At 37.5% G+C, this 24,576-nt stretch overlaps 1 protein-coding gene across 2 annotated transcripts in view; it reads right to left on the minus strand.

The window, feature by feature from the left end:
- The window catches only part of GPC6 (glypican 6), a 1,126,333-nt gene that overhangs the window by 350,094 nt on the left and 751,663 nt on the right, over window positions 1-24,576 (minus strand). For both annotated transcript variants that reach the window (XM_058681995.1, XM_058681985.1), the window contains exon 4: window positions 6,284-6,449. In XM_058681995.1, the coding sequence (XP_058537978.1) occupies window positions 6,284-6,449 (166 nt within the window). The remainder of the gene's footprint in view (window positions 1-6,283; window positions 6,450-24,576) is intronic.

A 24,576-nucleotide genomic window follows, 5' to 3' on the forward strand; every position in this document is an offset into this window, starting at 1 on the left:
TGAGTGTTCAGAGGTTAAGAAACGCCTGCTGCAGTGTTTGTCGAATAGCCTCATACAAGATAGCACCATCAAGGCATTAACCCTATTGCACCACATAAAAACACTTTCACATATGCAGAGTTCAGAAGTAAACCATTTTCTAAACGTAGGAAATTGATAACAAATGCAGCTCGTGAAAGGCTGCTGGGTACCAGCCAAGTGTTTTCTTTCTTGCTTTCTTCTTCTCTCTTTTTTTTTTTTTTTCTCACTGAGGAGTTAGTACTGCTTGTGGATTCTGCCAGCATCACAGAGAGAATACAACATATGATAAATGTCCATGAGAAATGAGAAATATTGAATCAATGACTATAAAAGGAAGGCAGGAGCTGGGTGGGGTTAGATTTCAACTGAGAAAATCAAGTGGTTTTTTTTTTTTTTTTTTTTTTTTAATATCCCTCTTGCTGCTTTTGGGAATGCACATGAGTAAAAGCAAGTTCTGTAGGTAATGGTGAGATCAGATTCTAAAATAATTGCTTTGGCTTTTGTTCCTTATTTTAAGAGTTGTGTTTCTAGACTGTATTTTCAACCAAGCTCTTGTCTTATACAAAGCGGAGACCAAGATACCTTGAAGCTTGCTGCTAAATACAATTCTTAAATTTTTTCTTTTTCTTTGGTTGAAAGGAAATGATATTCTATGTTTAGGGTCTAGGGGTTTTTAAAACATGGGATTTCAGGATCTATCAGCTAGAGTCCTATCATATTTACTATGGAATTCTTTGTGACTAGAAATTTGTCAGATTTATATTATAGAATTTCACGTCGAAGAAAGTCTTTGAAAGAGGAGCATCTTATACAAATGCTTGAAACGGTGCCCTGTGTTTATTTTATATCCTGCTGAAATGCAACATCACACAGTGCTGTGTATTTTATAAAAAGAGAATCCAAGTTTATTTACTAGAAACAATAAATGTTTTTCTAGCAACATTTCCCCCAAAGTTGTGAATCTACAAAATACCTTGTAGATAAACAACTCTTTCAGGTCCTAAGAAAGTAATTTGTACACCAAAGTAGCCATTTATTACATGACACTAGTCATTTGACCGACCTAACACAGCTTCCTTGCGGCTGGCTCTAATTTACAACTTGATAGCAGCTGTCACAATGAAGGAACCAGGTTCATTATCTGATTTGTTTCTACCATCCCTGCACTCACGAGTCCATTAACATCAGGGATATGTGTTTTTTAAATTACTGAATTAGTCATACTTCCATTAAAAGAGTAGACTTACAAAGTAAAATAGAACAGCCTCTTACTGCATTCCCTTCCATTTCTCTGTCTAGTTGTTTCCATTTATTCCATCAGAGAACATACAGTGAGCCATATTCTCAGCAGGCAGGGTCTCATCTGCTCTAGCCTCATGCATAAACCAGAACAAGGTCCATACCAGCTACTTAGTAAACATCTGTTGTATTAATGAATCTCAGAAGATGAATGGATAATACCCACTGCAGGGTCTCTAGGCCAGGCACAGGTGTAGTGCCCACCTTGCACTCTATGTTTGATGCTCTCATGCCAGTTTGCTGTCTTTAGGATGCCTTACACTTAATAACTGGCTAGTTGGAAAGGAAAAAGAAAGCCCAGAAAGTTTGATATCACTGGATTGTCTGGACTATAAGTGCTCAAGACCTAAACTAAAAATCAAGCTGCTTTGCTGGCTTTTCCCTTCCTCCCTCCCTCCCTTTCTTCCTACTGTCCATCCATCCTTCCTTCCTCTCGCTCTCTCTCTTCCTTCCTCCCTCCCTCCCTTCCTTCCTTCTTTCCTTCCTTTCTCTCTCTCTATTCCTTCCTTCCTTCCTTCCTTCCTTCCTTCCTTCCTTCCTTCCTTCCTTCCTTCCTTTTCTCCTCTTCTGTCTTCTCCTTTTTACATTGGAGAGTATCTATATATTAGGGACCCAACCTTCTCTTTACAAAAATTAACACAAATTCTCTGAATCTTCTCAGTTCACGTCAGTGACAGTGGTAGTGATGAGACTTGATCACAAATCGTTTAGAAAATAAATCAAATAAGTATTTATGAATCACTGAGTGATCATACCAGACTATTGAAACTGTCATAGGCTACTTGTAAATATTTGGGGCCCATACAGTATTCCACCAATTCTGTATGTTACAGCTATTCAACATCAATTATGTCTGACAACACTAATTCAATACTGTCTTGTTTACTCTTTTATTCTATATTTACCAAGGTACAGCTTCCCCAACACCCTAGACTAGATTAAGTCCCCTGCTGAGTAGAAACTTCTCATCCTGTGCTTCCAGTTTCCTAACACTTTATCATAGTTGATTATAATTAATGTTAACTACATTAAGTTCCCCTAGCATAAAAAAAAGCATGTGTCTAGCTTATTCAATATATCAGGCATTGAATTAATAGGTTAAGATCATTAGAGTCTTACTAACTGGGATAGTCTAAACTATTAGGGTGCATTGTTGGGACACAAACATCTTCAGTTCTCACTTTTATGGAACCATAGTGATAAGTTTCTCTTATACTTACAGTAATAAACATCCTCTACTATTTCAGTGGTAAAAAATATTACAAAACAAACAGCATTTTTGCCTTTGATCTTATCAGCACTTTTGTCCCCACACCCTTGTTTTCTTTCTCCATTTTTTACAGTCTATTAAGTCTTCGAAGGTACCAGATGTTTGGAGGAGGCTGTCCCACATATCCTAGATTTGAAATTAGATGCAAGATTTATTGCAGCTACAAAAATATAATTTCAGCCTTAACTTTTGTGCTCATGAGCTAGGTGTAATCTGCAACACGGCCCCTTGTCAAATAGAATAGCTCTTATCCATGGAGGGTTGGTATCAATGCCAAAGACTCAAAATAACCGCAGGGTATTACTGAAAACGAATTCTGCCCACAAACTGTTTCCTTTTAGGAAATTTTAATTTACATAATAAACATTTTCCGAGAAAAGGCCTTTGCACGCAGGCAACACTCAAAGGCTAGGCTGCAATAAGCTGAGCATGAATTAAAATTTTTTTTTTTAACGTTTATTTATTTTTGAGACAGAGAGAGACAGAGCATGAACAGGGGAGGGGCAGAGAGAGAGGGAGACACAGAATCTGAAACAGGCTCCAGGCTCTGAGCCGTCAGCACAGAGCCCGACACAGGGCTCGAACTCACGGACCATGAGATCATGACCTGAGCCGAAGTCGGACGCTTAACCGACTAAGCCACCCAGGTGCCCTAAGCTGAGCATGAATTTAGAGCAACACCTGGGGTAAGTGCCTAAGCTGTGCCTGTCAATGTCTCAAATGACGTCTCTTTCTTCCTGCATGGTTCTTAGGAGTGAGAGCAGAGCGGACTGCAAACCACTCTTATGTTTCCCCAGGTCCTGCTTACATCAGGAAAACAATAGAAATGCATCCTGAGTAGACTCTTGATTTTTTTTTTTCTAGGATTGCAAAAAAATGAAAATTAAAAAACTATGGAGCTTCAGAAGTGAACGGAATACCATTGGGTTTTTTAGCTGAACACTTAGAACATTTTATTTTGTCAGTGAAATACCTTTTTACTGACAAATCCACACAACAACTGAATTCAAAATAAATGCAATTCACTTATTTTTTGAGACAAAGAGAGAGAGCATAAGCAGGTGAGGGGGAGAGATAGAATCTTAAGCAAGCTCCACACTCAGTGCAGAGCCTGATGATGGGCTCGAACGCACGGCCCTGGGATCATGACTTGGGCCGAAATCAAGAGTTGGATGCTCAACCGACCGAGCCACCCAGGCGCCCCATAACTCACTTTCAATTAATTTGTGGCATAGCAAAGATCATGAGAATGTATCACTGGTTCAATTCTTGTCTTTATTGACCATTGATTGCATCCATTGTTAGCATTTTAGATGAGGACATAAAAAAAAAAAAAAAACCACATAAAAATGTACAGACTGGGGCATGAATGCAGCAGATAGAGATGTCATGTGACTGACAGCAACAGGAGTGGAGGAACTGATGGAAAGATGTTAGAAGCCCAAGGGTGATGGGCTACAGATGCCAACCAGAGAAAGGGCTTTCTACGTAATTACTGTTGGATTATTGATTTGCTCACTGGCCTTCCCTGCTGCATTCATGAAGCCTATGACACTGTCATCTCGGATGCATATGTGGAAAACACAGGTGGCATATTTGCCTGATTTATGTGACAAGTTTGTGAACTTCACATCGGGACAAGTATTAGCAAGAACACATTTTGCTCCAAAATCTATGTTGGTGGTCAATTCTCAGTGCCATAGCAGAGCCAGAGGAAAGAAAAAAGAAGAATTTTCTCACTGATATCCAAGACTAATAAAAAATGAGATATGGAAACAAAGGGTATGAAATATATTAATGTAGGACTAACCACCAGGCTCTCTTTTAGTTATAGTACATCCAACACATGGTGGGTTCAAATCTGGGTTTTTAAATCAAACGGTTTTCCAGACATTCAATTTCACATCTAATTGGCATCCAGGAAAGCCAACTGATTGAAGGTATGATGTTAAAATAGCCAACCAGCACTGAGGAGAAAAAGCCAATAAGGAAGTCACTGTTGCTCTTCTAAATTAAAAGCCTTATAGTCTCATTCTTAATCACGTCCTGCTCTAAGTAACAAAATCCACATGTCCACCTTCCTCAATAAGGTGCAGGCTGAGCAAAGACTATTTAACTGTGCTATAAATTAGGGTAGTTTCAACCAAAAAGTATGAATAATCTATATGACTCAAAGTGATGGCAATGAGGTTTAATCTGGTTTTAAAATGTGGCAATATTTTTAGATTTCTTGATGAGAGTACTTTTTAATTAGCATTATTTGGAGAGTGTCTCTGCCAAAATTAATCTAAATTCATATTTTAGAAGATCGAGTTATTCTTATTACCTTTCTAAAAAATTCATACTCCCGTCCAAAATCTTAGCAAAGATTCATATCATTTCTGAGTTAGAAGGGTACTTTAATGATTAAACTTTTCAAACACTTCCTCATTTTTCAAATAAAGTAACCCAAGATCATGCAGACAGATTCCGTACTCCCACTAAAGGAAGAGAGAACGGTATTTCAATTTATTCTCCCTGAAATGATTTCTGGGATTTTGTTGGATGAGTTCCATTGGAATCTACCCACTCTAAAGTTTACTCTTTTTTGCTTAAAACTTCCAAACCATTTTCCCCGGCCTTCCTAAGCATAACAGCATGTTAGCCGGTGGGTTTCACTGCCAAAGGGCAATGCTTGCAACCGAATCCCGTCTTTTGCACGATGAGCTTAGGTTTCGCCACATTCCAACCCATCTTAGATCTTTTTCCTACCCTACCCCAAACTTAGATGTCAGAAGACTTCATGCGTGCCTTCTGGTTTAGAGGTATGCATAAATGATGAAGGCCCCCAGAAGCTAAGGAATTGCCCTGTGAGGTGCACCACTCTGCCCGTCACCATGCAATTGCAGTAAATGCAATTGAAAGTACTTTTATTTGAAGGGCTTTTGTCAGAGGGGGAGAAAACACATTCACTCTTTCAAGGCCTGTGTGTTTTCCTGGGAGAAGCCTGCCTGTAAAATTTGTCCTTTTATCCTTGGATAGCAATTTGGGAAATATCTTTTGGCAGTGCACTTCGCCCTGAGCGATTCCTGCAACTCAAGACCAGAGCCACGACTCACAGACTTCCCCTGCGTCTTGCCCACTTTCCATCGTACCTTCTAAAGACAGGAAGGCTGTCTCACGTTGAGGGCTTGAAGCCCCCTTCTCCACAGCACGAGGAAGAAGATTTGCATATTTCGGCAGAAATACCGAGCTATTTTCATCATGGATGTCCAAGGAAGGAGTGTTTTACTAGTATCTGTGACTATGTTGAGGTACCAGAAATAAGAACTAGTGCTGAGGATTTTCTTTTTAAGGAGATTTTTTTTCCCCCTAATTTGCCCCTTTCCACAGGAACTCCCAGAAACTCGACAAGAGTGCTTTTTATCTTTGTCAGAGAGATCAGCTAATTCAACAACGCTCGCTTGTACAATCTTTAGCAAGACTGTCCCTCACAAACATACCAGGGCACCCTGTTTTTCAGGATTTAAAAAAGAAGAAAAATGTCACCTTTATAATCTGCTAGCAGCTGCTTTCTGTTTTTGTTTTTGCACTTAATCCTCTTTTGCATTGAAACCATCACAACTGCAGACCTGCCCATTGGGCCCCACAACCTCTTGCTGGTTATCTACGTCTCTGTAATCTAGGGCATGGATCCGTCTAAACGCTCCTTACCTATAAACAGATTCCATTCAGTGTCGAGATCAGCCTGATTGGCCAGGCAGCCCTTCATGACGTTCAGGCAATAGTTGTTGCAGGGCCTCACGGTGACAAGTCCCCGGCAGTATGGGCAGTACAGCATCTTCATGAGAGCTCGGATGCAGCCGGGGGTGGGGCTGACCTGCAGATTTATTGACAAGAAAAAAGAAAATCAGAAATAAGAAGGATGAGAGGGAGGAAATTAAAAGAGGTAACTCATTTTCTCCTTGAAAAAAAAACAAAAACAAAAACAAAAACAAAACGGAGAAATGGCTCTCAAAACCTCCAGCAAGTGGAGCAAAGCAACTATTAGAATCTTAACCCTTTGTCATACGTGAGCTCGAAGCCAGTCCACTCCTGTCAAATACTTGGTCGATAGCATAATAATCGATTTTCATCAAATGTCCCCATCAACATTTTCGTATCTATGTCATCGTAATTCAGCCCTAGGACCTGGACACCATTTCATCGCAATAGAACGTGAAATGAGATAATGCACGTGAAAGCAATTTGCCAAGTTAAAGGCTCCGTAAAAATGTAGGTATGATTAAAGTTTAATGTGACACCTTTAGAAAATTTTCCAACCGGTTATTTGACCCTGTTTCTAAAGGAGGTTGGCAGATACACTTCCTTTGTACCTAACTTTTTAAAAAGGATCGATATCAACCTGTCTGGCATTTCTAAGATCCAGGCCTGCTTAGAAGCAATGGAACTGCCAAGGCAATGTCTTCAGGCATTTGAAGCTTTGCAGTTCTGGGAACTTTGTGGAAAATAGACCCCGGTGTTGAATGTAAGGAGAAATCCTTGCAGTAATTCAACTAATGATGGAGTGGCATTTGCCTTGAATAAGAAAAGCTGAGGTTCTTCTGAGTCCATCGGTTCTAAATCACTAAACTCTCTTTTGGACTCATTGAAAATTCTAATTTGACTTCAAGAGGAAAGACTATTTAAAACAGTATGAACCAACAACAGGAAAAAAAAATACAGAAAACTCTTTTTTTATGACTAGACACAAAATTATGATCATATTTATTTGGCTGATTCCACCTAATTTTGGTGTTTTCATCAAATAGCCATATGGTGCTGTTCTTGTGTTCCAGACATGAGAACAAGTCTAACTTGTATCATTTGGATCTCGTGGAGACTTACCAGTCTGATGACACAGAGCTGGGCCCACAGGTGACATTACGTGTCAAGGACATTTAGATATTGACAAAGCGTAACATCAGTGTAAAGGTGTACCAATAAAGGGTAGTTCTGCATAAATGGGTACTTTCCACTACTCTGCCTAATCTCCGTCATTTCATCGTTTGCCTAGAAACCGCATTTGAATTTTGTTTTGTTTTGTTTTGATTTCTTTATTTTTTACTTCAGTATTATCTGACACACAATGTCACATTAGTTTCAGGTGTCCAACACTGTGATTCAACCTCTCTATATGTTATGTTGTGCTCAGCATTGCTGTAGTTTCCATCTGTCACCACACAACAGTATTATAGTACCACTGACTATATTCCCTGAGCTGTACTTCATCCCTGTGACTTACTGGTTCCCTAACTAGAAGCCTGTGCCTCCCTCTCCCCTTCAGGGATACTGCTCATTCTCCCCCCTCTTCCTTCTGGCAACCATTTGTTCTCTGTAATTACAGGGCTGATTCTGCTTTTTGTTTGTTTGTTTATTCATTTGTTTTGTTTTTTTAGATTCCACATATGAGTGACATCATAGGTTATTTGTCTTCCTATGAGTTTGCGGTTTTTTGTTTTTTAAAAATTTTTTTTAACGTTTATTTATTTTTTTGAGACAGAGAGAGACAGAGCATGAACGAGGGAGGGTCAGAGAGAAGGAGACACAGAATCTGAAACAGGCTCCAGGCTGTGAGCTGTCAGCACAGAGCCCGACGCGGGGCTCCAACTCATGGACCGCGAGATCATGACTTGAGCCGAAGTTGGCCGCCCAACCGACTGAGCCACCCAGGCGCCCCAGTGTTTGCGGTTTTTAACGCAAGGCTTCGTTTTGTTGGTAACATTTTCTTACTTTTACGATATATACTGACAAAATCCTTAATCCGTTGTTTCAGAAAGTGAAGCTACTTATTATTTATTTATTTATTTATTTAGGCACTGAAGATTCTGGTTGTTCTTTTGAACATGTTTGCATTTTATTTCCAAAATGTTATACAAGTTTTCAAACATACAGAAAAGTTGAAAGACTGTTATAGTGTATAATACCCTCGCTCCTAGATCCCCATTTAACATTTTCCTATACTTACTTTTTCGAATATCCACCCATCTTCTATCTATCCATTAATCACCTTACTTTTTATGCATTCAAAGTAATATCCTTTTGGTTTTTACTTTTCCTGGTAGTTCAATGTTGGCTTTAATAAAACAGAATTAACAAGATCAGCAATAGAAAGTTAGTGTATTAAGTACTTCAAATCAAATAAGTGAAGTAAAATATAACTGGCCTTACTTTATAAAGATATTTAGAGAATGGTTTAATATCCATGACTTTTAAAATTTATTTTCCAACAGCAAAAGAAAACAAAAAAAAGATACCAAAATTGAGGAGTTTGGTGATTTGAAAAAATTTTTTTTTAACATTTATTTATTATTGACAAACAGAGTGCAAGTCGGGGAGGGGCAGAGAGAGCAGCACACAGAATCCAAAGCAGGCTCCAGGCTCTGAGCTGTCAGCATAGAGCCTGACCTGGGGCTTGAACCCATGAACTGTGAGATCATGACCTGAGCTGAAGTTGGACACTTAGCTGACTCAGCCACCCAGGTGCCCTGGGGAGCCTGGTGACTTTTAACTTGAGCACACATTGGTGTCACAGTATCATCCTCTCCAGATAGGCTATTTTGTGAATATGGCAAATTTTATCCACAACGGAGCAATGTTGTCTTAAAAATTTCTTTTATCCACATATATCCCAAGCCAGTCGCAGAAAAGAGAAAATAATTCTGTATTTTCCATTCAGAATTTATGTGGAATTTCAAATTCTTATGCATTTTACTTATTTGATATGGTTGCAATCCTACAAACTTGTGCCCACAGAATTTTGTTTTCCATAGCCTTGTGACTTCTGTCGTGACCCTGATGCCTTTCTCCAGAGACCAACTCTGTTTTCACCTGAGCTGGCCATGCAATTTCGTCCTTGGACTGTGTTGGATTTTTGGTTTTCTTGCTATTGGTTTTATAGGATGCTTTGATTCTTCTCACTCAGTATTCCAGTACCAATATGGAGCACGTGTCAATACCTGGGATGCAAATTTGAGATCTTTTAGGCTGTAGGGACTCTGTCACCCTCATAACCTGCACTGCTCTGCAAAACAAGAACATCGTTAACAGGCATTGTAATGATGATTGAGGCACTCAGGAAGAGCCTTGTGAATTGAACTCTCTATTGTGTTCCTCAATTTCTTGGCCACATTGAGATTCAAAGAAAAAAAGAAAGACAGTTTTATCCCTCTTAGCATTCAATTGTTACTTTTTAAGTTTGTTTTCAAAGGCTATTGATAGCATTAATTCCTAAGTTTTTTTTTTTTTTTTTAATTGTGTTGGAACCAGTACAATTTTCTCAGTCTGACATTTTAGAAGAGTCTTGTCTCCAACTCAGGGTAGCAACCAACAGAGAAAATTGAACAGCCTTAATAACCTACAAGAACAATGTTGTTCAAGTTAAATGTGGGTCTCTCAGTACTTTTGGAAATGACATCCCTCCTGGTCAAATAAAGGGCATTTGAAGAAGAAGAAAATAGAATGTGGAGCATCAAAGTTTAAGCTTTCGTGTTCACAGACCCATATTTTTTGAATTGACACAACTGCATGCTTGAATTAAAATAAATAAAAAATCATCACTTCAAACTGAAGACTTTTATTTTTTTTTATTAAAAAAAAATTTTTTTTTAACGCTTATTTATTTTTGAGACAGGGAGAGACAGAGCATGAACTGGGGAGGGTCAGAGACAGGGAGACACAGAATCTGAAACAGGCTCCAGGCTCTGAGCTGTCAGCACAGAACCTGACACGGGGCTCGAACTCACGGACCGCGAGATCGTGACCTGATCCGAAGTCGGCTGCTTAACAGACTGAGCCACCCAGGCGCCCCCAAACTGAAGACTTTTAGAAGTAAGTCTCTGAAAAGAAGGTTGTTTTAAATGCCAATTGTGTGAGGGATATTTCTATTTTTAAATATTTACTGGTGTTTTATAATTGGGCTATAGCAAATTTTTAAAAATATTTTTGTATTTAAATCAATATAGACTCACAAGATGATGCAAAAAGAGTGGAGTCTTGGGTACCCCTCACTCACCAATGTCACTTTATGGTGACATTTCAAATAACTGTGGTAGGATATCTAAACAAGGAAATTGACACTGGTATGTTACCACAAACTGGTCTATAGCCCTTATTCAGTGTTCATGAGTTTTTCAACCTACTTTCAAAATAAAGGAGTTCTAAAAACTCACATTTAAAATTTACAATGAAGTAATATCTCTAACATATAGTGTGGCAAATTTATAAAAATTGCAAACAATTAGACAAAAAATTTCGCACTAAAGCAAATGTGTTCATTTAGAAAAAATAAAGAATATAATCCATGTTGAGAAACAACATGTTGAATGTCTTTTTACTTAATGTGGATATTTTACTATTTTTGAAAAATGTAGCTGTAACTCCTTAGATATTGAAACTAGACTGGGAAAGGGCACCTGGGTGGCTCCGTCAGTTAAGTGTCTGACTTCGATTTGGTAGGGAAAAATCTGTTGTATGATGGCCAACAGGACTGATAAGAGAATTTCAGTCCCAGCCTGAAGACTTCCCTTCCAGGTTCTTGTTCCCACCCTGCTTGCCTCAGGTGCCAAATAACTACTGTTGGGAAAATAAGTAAAGTTCTGCACCATAAGATGGCTGATGGGACTAAAACAAACTCTAGTTCCCAACTTAGAGGCTTCTCTTCTGGGTTCTTCCTGCCTTGTTTGCCACACACGCAAAAGTCATCACAAATGCGGAAGATGACGCTATAAATTACCCTTCCCACCTGCATTTGGCTCAGATCTCTGGGGAATGATCTCCTCTGAGCCCACTGGTGTAAAATAAACCTCCTTCCTTCCAAGATCTCTGAGTGCCGGTTGGTTCTTCTGCCGGGTGATCCAGACCAGTTTCCGTGATAGATTCAGGTCATGATCTCCCGGTTCATGGGTTCAAGTCCCACATCGTGCTCTGTGCTGACAGCTCAAAGCCTGGAGCTTGTTTCAGATTCTGTGTTTCTCCCCCACTCATGCTCCCTCTCTGTCTCTCAAAAATACATTAACATAAAAAAAAAAAAGAAAGACTGGGAAATAAACTTAGGTAAATCAGTAAATTGGTAAGTGTATAAAAGTGGTATCCACTTGGTATGAATATTTATTTGTGCTGTCACCTAACTTTTACATGCTGTCCTTCACCACTAGAATGACTTTGTCAAGAATGCACAACAATGGGGGGGGTGGGGAGAGAACAGTCAGTGGTTCCTACTCCATTACCCTACGATCATCGAAAAGATACACACAAGTTTGTGAGTCTACCAAGTAAGATTCCAATATCATTTCCCTGCATCTTGGGTTTAGACCTTCTGTTAACTTCTTCTGAAGCTGTTTATATATAATGACATTAATAATCATTTTATAGATGCTATTATAATTGACTAGTTTCAATAATCATATAATTTATAACTAAGCTTTCTTATAACATAACATAAAAATAAATAACATAAAAAGAATTGAGCTCTCAGGTTACAACCTTGTGGTTTTTTCTTGATGTTGTTGTTTGTGTTTCTTTTTTAAAAGATTAAAGCAAGATACACTGAAACATGGCAAGAAATATAAAAAGAACCCTTAGTAAAACTGTATTGAGAGAGACGACTAAGACTTATTTACCTGGTTCATCACGCGTATCAAGATGTCATAGCAAGTAATTCTTACATTTTCTAAATGTGATTTGAGGCATAGCACACCCATAACCAAAAAATAGAAATTCATTTCATGTCCTTAATATAGGTAAGATTTTTTGTATCTGAACCAGCATTTATGCATTGATGCTCATGTTAGCTATTTTTAATAGCAGCCAATGTAAAATACATCTATTACTTAGAATATTTTTAGAAAACAAGACATGTCCAAGTTATAAATCTATATACACAATGAACATATACCTAGTAAGTGCTTGTTTCTATGGAAATCATACAGCCAAAAAAAATAATCAAATAAATCTATTTGTCTTCTTCTGCTCCCAAAAGACAAACAAGTTAATGTAAGTAAACTATTTAACCAGAACAAATTAAAACTGTGTTTTGAGCAAGACTCCATGCCATTCTCCATAGTTTCTAACCTAGGGTTGTAAGAAATGATGAGGTATTTCTACTCACCATCTTAACATATCATGAAATTCTGAAGGACTTCTTGAGGTCCTCAAGAAAGATTAGATTCCATTCAAAGTAGTTTCATATTAAGTAATTTTAATTTTTTTAAGCAGTCTATACCCTGTAAAGAGGCTCTGTAGTAAGTTCATGAGAACTCAAATCTCTTTCTTCTTTGTTCAGTCATGCAAGTTTCATTCATCCAGTATTCATGGGGATGAATAAAAGAGATCTCAAACCAATGTCAGGATGCTCAGATTACATTCATTTCCAGATCACTTCAGGGAAAAACTTATGTGTCTTGGTGAAGTGCCATGGAAAGGGAACCCAGGAAAGGGCATTTAGTGTAGAAGGGGGAAGCAGGGTCTCCAGGGAAGGCTTCTGAAGGAAGTCATGAAACAGATGTCTGTAAGAGAAGCACAGGAGGCAGACAACATCACAGAAATGGTAGAGTTGGGGCTGCTGAGAATCAGTCCTTCCACTGAAGCAACCAGTAAGCTAGCAAAAAATGACAGAATCAGCTTTCTCAGAATTTGAAGATTTAGTTGCAAACAAAACAAAACAAACAAACAAACAAAAAAACAACTTACAGCAGCCAGGAGAGTGCTTAATAAAGACAGAGACTGCTAAATTTCAGTAAAAAGGCGCTACTAAACCTCAACCCTTAAGATATTTATAAAGGTTATAATCATATGAAGTATCTTCTCTGACTATAAATAGCATGAAGCTGGAAACTGGTATCAGAAGGAAAACCAGAAAATTCACAAACATGTGGAAATTAAACCACACACTCTTATATAACCAATAGGTTAAAGAAGAAACCAGTAGGGAAATTAGAAAACACTTAGGTGAACAAAAATGAAAACACTTATGAAAACAAAAATAAAAACTTATTGCCATAAATGCCTACATTTAAAAGAGAATATCTCAAATCAATAACTCATGTTGTACATAAAGGATTTACAAAAGAAGAGCAAACTAAAAGCAAAGTTAGCAAAAGAAAGGAAATGATGAAGATTAGGATGGAGCAGAAACTTGAGTTTCAGTTTGTTCTTTTTCCAGTTCCTTAAGGTATAAAGTTAAGTTATTGATTTGAGATCTTTCCTCTCCTAGAAGGTGGGAGAGAAGTGTGGGATCAGCTCTCCCTCTGAGCCTCTAAAAAGAATCAATTCCGCCAATACCTTGGTCTCAGACTTCTGGCTTACTGAACTGTGAGGGAATACATTTCTGTGGTTTTAATCACTGGTGGTAAGTTATGGTGGCCAAGAAAACTAATGAACACACCAACAAATTAGATAACCTGGATGAAAGAGGCAAATTACTAGAAATATGACCTACCAAGGCTAAATCATGAAAAATTAGGAAATATGAAAAGATCTATAATAAATAAAGAGGTTGGACTGGTATCAAAAGCCTGCCAACAATGAAAAACTCTGGACCAGATGGCTTCACTGGTGAATTCTATCAAACACGTAAAGAAGAATTAGCAAAATCCTTCCTAAACTATTCCAAAATACAGAAGACAAGGAACATTTCCTAATTCATTCTTAGAGACCAGCATTACTTGATAGCAAAGCCAGACAAAGACATAGGAGGAAAAGAAAACTGTAGACAGATATGCCTTTATAATAGTAGATGAACAACAAAATACTAGCAAACTGAATCCAACAGTACATTAAAAAAAAAAAAAATTATACACCACGACCAAGTGGAATTTATCCCAGGAATGCAAGGGAGGTTCAAGATAAGAAAAATAAATCAATATAATAAATCATATTCATAGAATAAAGGGAGAAAAACCCACATGGTAATCTCAGTTGATGCAGAAAAAGCTTACGGCAAAAGCTACCACTCATTCATAATAAGTACATATGGAAAATCCGGAATAGAAGGGGACTTCCTAAACATAATAGAGACCATTTATGAAAAACGGACAACTGACATCATTCTCAATGGTGAAAGAGTTCCCCTAAGATCAAACACAAGACAAGAAGGCCTGCTTTCACCACTGTTTTTCAAGATAGTACTGAAAACTCTAGCTAGAGTCATTAAGAAAGATAAAGAAATACAAGTTGTCAATTTGAAAAGGAAGAACTAAAACTGTCTCTATTTGCAGATGACATGACCCTACATCTAGGAAATCCCAAGCATTCACAAATAATACCTTATTGGAGTGAATAAATGAATTCAGCAAAGTTGCAAGGTATAAGATCAACACACAAACATCCATTGAGTTTTTAACACTAGCAATAAATAATCTGAGAAAGGAAGATAAGAAAACAATTTCAGGGGTGCTTCGGTGGCTAGGTTGGTTAAGTGTCTGACTCTTGATTTTGGCTCAGGTCATGATCTCACGGTTCGCGAGATTGAGCCTTGAGCTGGGCTCTGTGTTGTCAGCATGGAGCCTGCTAGGGATTCTTGCTCTCCCTCACTCTGTGTCCCTCCCCTGCTCGCTCATGTGCACTCTCTTTCTCTCTCTCTCTCTCTCTCTCTCTCTCAAAATAAATAAAAATATTTAAAGAAAAAAGAACAATTTCATTTACAATAGTATCTTACAATAGTATCTAAAAGAAAAAAATACTTAGGAGTAAATTTAACCAAAAAGATGATAGAATTTTACATTGAAAACTAATAAGCATTGTTGAAAGAAATTAAAGACCTGAATCAATGGAAAGATATCCTGCATTCATGTGCTGGAAGACTTAATATTGTTAACATAGCAGTACTACTCAAAGTAATTTATAGATTCATTGCAAACCTTATTAAAATTCTAATAGTTTTTCCTTGTGGAAATGGAAAAGCCGGTCCTCAAATTCATCTGGAATTGCAAGGACCCAAAGAGCTGAAACAATTTTGAAAAAAAGAAACAAATTTGGAGCAATTGCATTTTCTGATTTCAAAAAGTACAACTTGCTACAAAGCTAAAGTAATCAAAACACTGTGGTATTATCCAGCAATCTCACTTCTAGGTATTTATTCCCCCCCTCCCCCAAATTGGAAATAGGTTCTGGAAGAGATATTTGCATTCCCATGTTCATTGCAGCATTATTCACAATAATCAGGTGGTAGGAGCTTCCTAAATGTTCATTGACTGATGAGCGGCTAAGCAAAATGAGGTTTGTTCATATGATGGAGTATTATTCATTCTTAAAAAAGGAGGAAATCCTGCCATATGCAACAACCTGGATAAACCTTGAGTACATTATACTAAGTGAAATAAGCCAGTTACTGAAGGACAAATACTACAAAATTCTGCTTACATGAAGTATCTAAAAGTAGTCAAACTCATAGCAGCAGAAAGCAAAATGGTGGTTGCTGGGGCTGTGAAGGAGAGGGAAATGGGGAGTTGCTAATCAAAGGACATAGAGTTTCAGTCATGCAAGATGATAGAGTTTCAGAGATCTTTTGTACAACTATATGCACATAGTTAACAATATGTACTGAACACTTAAAATTTTGTTAAGAGGGTAGATCTCATGTATTTTCTCACAATCATCATCATCATCATCATCATCATCATCATCATCATCAAAACTGTGGTACTGGCATGAGGATAGACATTTAAATCAATAAAACAGAGTTGAAAGACCAGAAATAAACATACATGTTTATGGTCAGTTGGTTTTTACAAGGATGTGAATATCATTTAATGGATTAAGAATAATGTCTTTAACAGATTGTATTGGAGCAACTGGATGTCCTCATGAAAAACAATGAAGTTGGACCTGACCTCAGAACATGCACCAAAATTTCTCAAAATGGCTGAATAACCTAAATATGATCAAAACCTATACAGCTCTTGGAAAAACCTACATAGGGTAAATCTTAATGACCTTTGATTTCGCAATGTATTTTTAGATATGATTCCAAAAGAAAGAAAAATAAATTGGGCTTCATTAAAATTAACAGGTTTGTGTATCAAAGGACATTGTCATGAAAGTGAAGACACAACCTAACAACTAGACGGAAATGTTTGCAAATTATATGTCCAATAAGGGTCTTGTATTCAGAATATATACCAAACTCCTAAAACTCAGCAACAAAAAGACAAACAACCCAATAAAAAAAAAGCAAAGGATTTAAATAGACATTTCTCCAAAAAAGATATAAAATGTCCAAGTAGCTCATGAAAAGATGCTCAACATCATTAGTTGCTACAGAAAGAACATCAAATTGAGATATTACTCACACCCTTAGGATGGCTCTAATAAAAGAGACAGACAATAACACGCACTGACATGGATGTGGAGAAATTGGAACCCTCATACATATCGCTGATGGGAATGTACCATGGCAGCCACTTTGGAAACATAAAACTACCATATGACCCAGCAATTCTAGTCCTAGTTATGTACTCAAAAGAAGTGAAAATATATGCCATACAAAAATGTGTACATTAATGTTTATAGAAGTACCTTAGCCAAAACCTGGAAACATTTAGTTTAATCATTTGTCAATTTATTTCCATCAATTGATGAATGGATAAACTAGATGTGGTATTTCCATTCAGTAAAATATTATTCAGCAATTAAAAGGAATGAGATTCCAAGATGCTGCATCATTGATGAACTTTGAAATAACATTATGCTACACCGATGAACTTTGAAACTACATTAAGTCAGTCACAGAAGAACATGTGATTTCATCTATACACAAAATGTTCAGAACGGACACATCGATAGTTACAGAATGCAGTTAGTGGTCGTCAGGGGCCAGGGTGAAGGATGGAAGAAACAGATTTTGGGGGTGGAGAGTGACTGCTAACAGGTACAAGCCTTTTTGTGTGATGGAAATGTTCTACAATTAAATTTCAGAGACATAAACAGTTGCCCAATACTGTACTGATATATGAAATACCACTGACATTTACACTTCAAATACCATTTACATTTACCAGTAAACTTTATGGTATATAAATTGTATCTCAATAAAGCTGCATGAAAGACAGAAGTGCCTTTAACTAATAAATTCCTACTACCATATTTGTAAGTTTTACAGAGGAATTACTGAGCTAGAGATACAATTCTTTATCAGCTAACTAGAGCTTTATTTAGCCATGGGGTTATATAAAAATTCTTTAAATAGTGTTAACCTTGAATTACATTAATGTACAAATTTTTGTATGGCATATATTTTCACTTCTTTTGAGTACATAACTAGGACTAGAATTGCTGGGTCATTGCTTAGTTTGATGTGCATGACCTGAATGAAATTTTCACACTTTCTTTCAAGAAGTCATCTATTGTTTCAACTGTTGCTTAACGGTGGCTTGGAAATGAGTTACTGAGTATACTAACAGAAAACCTTTAGGCCATCCCATTCAGTTTGAATGTTGATTAAAATGTGTATGCTCTAAAACCATCTTCTCTCCATTTTGTACCATTGAGAGAGAACAAGGATAAGACAGAAAACAATCATGAATTGCAAATCAGAGCCTGAAGGAGACATATTCCCTATGTGGATGATAAATGTTTGTAGCACCATCATGATGCAAATTCAGCCTATTTTTAAAAATGTAATTTACTTATTAGCTAGAAACCCCCTAGAAAAGCATGAGGCTTATGAAGCATTTGCAAGCCATAAACTGATTGCACTTGTTGGGTCTGGGAGAAAACGAACAGACCTAATTTGCATACCTGATAGCTGTAACTGCAGAATTTCCAAAGCCAAGTCTAAGTATCATTGAGGCTGTACAACACTTAAAAACAAAATGAGGACATAGGAAGTGAAGTGAGTTAAGGTCTACGTCAGTTCTTGCCAGCTCTGTTAGTGCTTGTCAGATTATGTCACAAATTCAATGTTACCTAGATCCAGTTTCTGTATTTAATTTTATTCCTTAAAACATAAGTAAAACTGCCACAGAAGTTAGTAAGTAAATATTATTATTCATTTTGGAAGAGTTCCAAATAGCACTTAAATAAATTACACACACACACACACACACAGAATGGATATTTCTCATCGTTGGAACAAAACAGCTCTTTCCGCTAGTTAAATACGTATTTCAGAGGGCTTTCTAATGTGTTTACCCAATAGAACAGAACATCATTTTAATTTTACCTTGCTCCATCATCATGAGGTCTTGGTGATATTGCCTTTTATACGTGCAGTCTGCTTGACATTCTAAACTTTACCCAAATGCAAATTTTCAAATGTGAATACAGAATGTAAAATAAGATCCCCAAGTATCTCATCAGGGAATAGTCGTCTTCCTCAGTCAGATATTATAGTTTAAATATTACTTCATTTAGAAGAAACATTTTAGCGATGACTTTCAATAGGAGTCATTGATGTGAGAATCCACATTGGTAAAAGCTATGAATCCTAGCCTCTGTGCAGTGGAACTAGCATATTTTTAATGTTTCTGCTTTGGAATACACACTGTCTGCCTTGAAAGTAAGGGGATGTGGTGTTTTCAAGAAAGTAAAACCAAATCACTCTCACTCATTCTCTAATGAACATGTATAACTTTAAACGCCTAGTGTAAGGAGCTGGCATATGGTAGGAGGTGAATAATATTAAAATATGTCTGATAGATACAGGAAAATAGACAAATACCATAATGTGTTTTGGTAATTTTTGATGCACAACACATGGATATGAATTTTGTGTTAATCTTTATCTCTCTCCCTCTCCAGTTCTCCACAAATAGGAATATGCCTTCCTGCCAGTAGCACTGATGTCATCTAGCGTATGGATAATATAGTTATTAGCACACATAGAGATTCACATTAGTCATTTTATTTCCTTTTTTATTTATCACTTTTCTTTATTTTTTAAAATATAATTTATTGTCAAGTTAGCTAACATACAGTATACACAATGTGCTCTTGGCTTCAGAAGTAGATTCCCATGGATCATTGCTGACACACAACACCCAGTGCTCGTTCCAACAAGTGCCTTCCTCAATGCCCATCACCGGTTTCCCCCTTCTTCCAGTCCTCCCTCAACCCTCAGTTTGTTCTTTGTATTTAATAGTCTCTATGGTTTGCCTCCCTCTCTGTTTGAAACTATTTTTTTCCCTTCCCTTCCCCCATGATCTTCTGTTAAGTCTCTCAAATTCCACATATGAGTGAAAACATATGATATCTGTCTTCCTCCAACTGACTTATTTCATTTAGCATAATACCCTCCAGTTCCATCCATGTTGTTGCAAATGGCAGGATTTCATTCTTTCCTGTTGCCAAGTAGGATTCCATTGTATATTTAAACCACATCTTCTTTATCCATTCATCCGCTGATGGACATTTGGGCTCTTTCCATAATTTGGCTATTGTTGATAGTGCTGCTATAAACACTGGGGTACATCTGACCCCATGAATCAACTCTCCTGTATCCTCTGGATAAATTCCTAGTAGTGCTATTGCTGAGTCATTGGGTAATTCTATTTCTAACTTTTTCAGGAACCATCCCACTGTTTTCCAGAGCAGCTACACCAGTTTGCATTCCCACCAACAATGCAAGAGGTTCCCATTTCTCCACATTCTTGCCAACATCTGTTGTTTTCTGAGTTGTTAATTTTAGCCACTATGACCGGTGTGAAGTGGCATCTCAGTGTGGTTTTGATTTGTATTTCCCTAATGATGAGTGATGTTGAGCATCTTTTCATGTGTCTGTTGGCCATCTGGATGTCTTCTTTGGAAAACTGTCTATTCATGTCTTCTGCCCATTTCTTCACTGGATTATCTGTTTTTTTGAGTGGTGAGTTTGGTAAGTTCTTTATGGATTTTGGATACTAACCCTTTATCCGATTTATCATTTACAAATATCTTCTCCCATGTCATCAGTTGCCTTTTAGTTTTGTTGATTGTTTCCTTTCTGTGCAGAAGTTTTATCTTGATAAGGTTTAAACAGTTCATTTTTGCTTTTATTTTCTTGCCTTTGGAGACATGTCGAGTAAGAAGTTGCTGCAGCTGAGGTCAAAGTCATGCTATTTCTTGATGAACCCTACATTAGAATCCCCGTGGCTCAAAGCACCAGTATATTTCCATGGAAATCCCCATTCTTTACTTTATCTTGCAAAGTGCCAGCCTGAACCTTTTCAGAAAAAGTCCTAAGGAGGCAATTATACCTCACCTCCGGGTGAGAAATACCTGGAGTCCAAATGACTGGCCAAGAAACAGAGCTAGTGAAGAACCTGATTTCACTTAAGTTTAGGGGCAATTATACAACTCCTACTTGGCCATGCTCTAATCAGCTGGCTGACAGTAGAGCCATGGACTATCATCAGCAAAGAAGAGAGTATTCAATTTGGAAATTTCTGTGGGCATGGGAGGCAACTGTTTGGGAAGAGATCCTCCAAGAGAAGCCATTCTCTTGGTGACTCTACTTTTCAAAATAACAACAACAACAACAACAATAATAATAATAATAAGATGATGGAGGAGGAGGAGGAGGGGGAGAAGGAGGAGAGGAGGAGTCTGCCAAAAAAAATAAGATAGTAATGTACCAAGAAAATGTTTCTCTCCCCTCTTCTTTCAATATTAATGGAATGGAAGGCTATGAATGAGTTCATTCTTAAGTTTATCCAATAAATATTTAATAAGTATCACCATGTACTGAAATTGCTCGAGGTGCTATAATGAAAATGAATGGTGGGTTTCAAAGTTACCAGGAAGCAAGAGCCACAGCTGAGGGAGAGCAGGTGAGAAATACCTAGAATTCAAATGACTGGCCAAGAAATACAGAGCTAGTGAAGAACCTGATTTTACCTAAGAAAGACAAGTGGGAAGCTAACCATAAGAAATTCTCAGGAGAACAGGAGGACAAAACAGGAGAGGCATAAAATCAGGAGCATGAGGCCTTCAGTGATCTTGCGCTATTCACTGATTTAGTGTTTTTTGCTGTTTTTATCGAAAGCAGACATCTTCCAAGGACAACTTCATAAGAGCCTACACAGGATTACAGGGCATTGTGTCTTTTGGTACTTCAGATTCCCACGTATCCTGGGGATGGGTGAAGGAGAGGAAAATATACCAACAAGAGCAAAATTCCATGAAATGAATTATGGGAGAATTTGTAGAAGAGTGATATCAAAAAGTGCTTCTAGTTTTCTTGTGTCAAGGAAGTTTAAAAGATAGTTCTCCCAAATAATCCAGGGCCACCTGAATAATTCTTCAGTCTCAAAAGAAGTTTACTGTGAAGGATGAAACTAATGCATAAGTTACGGCATATTTGATATAGCGATAAGCAATATTATGTAGCCATTAAAAAGTATGAGACCATGCCATTTCTGACAACACAGATGGACTTAGAGGGTATTGTGCCGAGTGAAATAAGTCAGAGAAAGACAAATCTTACATGATTTCAGTCATATGTGGAATCTAAAAAACAAAACAGATGAATAAACAAAGGAACAAAAAGCAGAATCCGATTTGTAAATACAGAAAACAAACTGATGGTTGCCAGAGGGAGAAGGTGGGGAGGGGGCAAAATGGGCGATGGGGAGGGGTAGATACAGGCTTCCAGTTATTCAATTAGTAAGTCAGGGGAATAAAAGGCACAGCATAGGGAATACAGCTACTGGCATTGTAATAGTGTTGTGTGGTGACAAACGGTAGCAACACTTGCGGTGAGCGTAGCATAACAGAGAAGTTGAATCGCCATGTATGTAGCATTGGGTGTCACCTGTACTCAGATAAAATTTTTAAAAAAGGAAATAAGCAGTATTACTTTACAGTGATTAATTAATAAGAATGATGAAATGTAAAAAAAAGTGAGTATGTTTCCCCAGTCGTCTCATCTAGCTTTCCTACATTTTTTTTCCCTAAAGAAGCCCTCCCAATTCCAAGGTCCCAATGCGTCTCTCCCTTCTAACAGGTATCAATTAGTAAAAAGGAAGGTATTCTGAAGAAGTGAAGCAGTGCTTCATTGAACATCATGCTGATTCATCAACAAATAATTTTATGTGATTGATTACTAAATTGGTGATTTTATGAACATTTGGGAAACTATATGTGGGTGGTTAGGATATGAAGCTTTCATTTCTTTCTATTATAGCCACTGAGCCCTTGTTAGGGATATATGCCTTATAATACCATTTACTTTAAAATTTTTTTTTAAATGTTTATTTATTTTTGAGAGAGAAAGCATGAGCAGGGGAGGGGCAGAGAGAGAGGGAGACAGAATCTGAAGCAAGCGCCAGGCTCTGAGCCGTGGGCACAAAGCCTGATGTGGGGCTCGAACTCACAGACTATGAGATCATGACCTCAGCCGAAGTTGGATGCCCCACCGACTGAGCCACCCAGGCGCCCCTCATAATACCATTTTCTTATGAAAACTCCTATTAGATTCATGTTATTTCAATTCACAGTGCAAATTCCAGGAATGTCATCCACCATTAATTCCTACATTTAAAAAGAATTCTATAAAACCACTGATTACATTTTAGGTCAAAGCTGAAATTAACATATTAAGTACAATTTTACTGAGCTCTAAAGGATATATCTCACATTAGCCTAAACCATGTAGATAACTAAAAAATATAATTTATGAATGTTCCCAAGGAGTTTGGTTTGCTTTAACGTTATTACATAATTTTCATATTATTACAAATACATAAAAATTTCACAACAGAATCAATTAGCTCATTCCATATTGCGGTGGAAGGTGCTAATACTTAAAGGATTAGTCCCAAAACTACATATGTAGAGTCTATGGGTAGTTAAACGTTGGCATATAGAGTATACCTTTTAGGACAGCATAGTAAACTTTTGCAACTTGAAAGAATCAATTCAGCTTCTGGAGATACCCTATATTGTTACTAGAGAAAACCTTAGTATAAGTAAAAACTGGATTTCATAACTTTTTTTTGTCGGCATTTTCATTACCCTTGCCCTTCTAATGCCAATCTCCATCTAAAGAGGAGGAATATTAAATGCACTTATCGCACTTAGGAAGAAAAATTAAATTAATCTTTCAAGTCCTTCTTGAAGAAAGTTTTAAGATTTCCAAGTTTTCAATGGCATTCACTTTTTAAGCTTTTTTTCTCCCAGATTTCATCAGAAGAGTCATGCTAGCATAATGTGTTTGACTAACTGAAAACACATTTTCTCTTTTAATATACATAGATTATTTTACCTTCAATTTTGGCTTGTTTTTGCAGGCTATGAAGTTATAGAAACAGACTTAATGCTGCCTGTTTACCGTGCTACAGGGAAAGTGAATTTAGAGAACTACAATCTATAATGCTTTATTTCTTCTAAAATTTCTATCAAATTATGTAACAACTCCAGTAGCAATGCCAATCGAACTCATGCTTTTGGTCATGTGTAGGTGTGTTACAGGTGCTGAACTTTGGCTGTCAATCCCATGTAGACTTAGACTAGAAAAATGGTCTCTTCTCCCTCAGCTGAACACGCAAGACTTTGAGGACAGTCTTCCTACATCTCACGTTCATTCCCTGCCCACCAACGGCCGACTTCAGGCCTCCATTCACTTTCCACATACAGAGATATGGTTTCTGGTCTCCGATCCTCTAGGCCTCAAATAAGGCACATGAGTCCTTCTTCCTTTTTTTTTTTTTTTAAGTTTATTTATTTATTTATTTTGGGAAAGAGTGGCTCATTCCTGTGAACAGTGAGATCATGACCTGAACTGAAATCAAGAGTCAAACACTTAACTGACTGAGCCACACAGGCACCCCCTACATGAGGCCTTTCTGAGGGATACCTGAGCAGAGATAAGCTTTATGTGAAAACATTTCCACATCTTGAGCCTTTAGACAAATTCCTTCCTAAACCAGACCTGCCAAAACCGAGCCTAATGGCAAGAGCATCTCTCTCACCATCTACTTCCTATGAATCACAAAGACATTCTTCTCACCCATCCCTAAGTGTAATATGATGCATGGCACAAGAATATAAGTACT

This window comes from Neofelis nebulosa, chromosome 1 (genome assembly GCF_028018385.1).
Source record: "Neofelis nebulosa isolate mNeoNeb1 chromosome 1, mNeoNeb1.pri, whole genome shotgun sequence".
Taxonomy (NCBI): domain Eukaryota; kingdom Metazoa; phylum Chordata; class Mammalia; order Carnivora; family Felidae; genus Neofelis; species Neofelis nebulosa.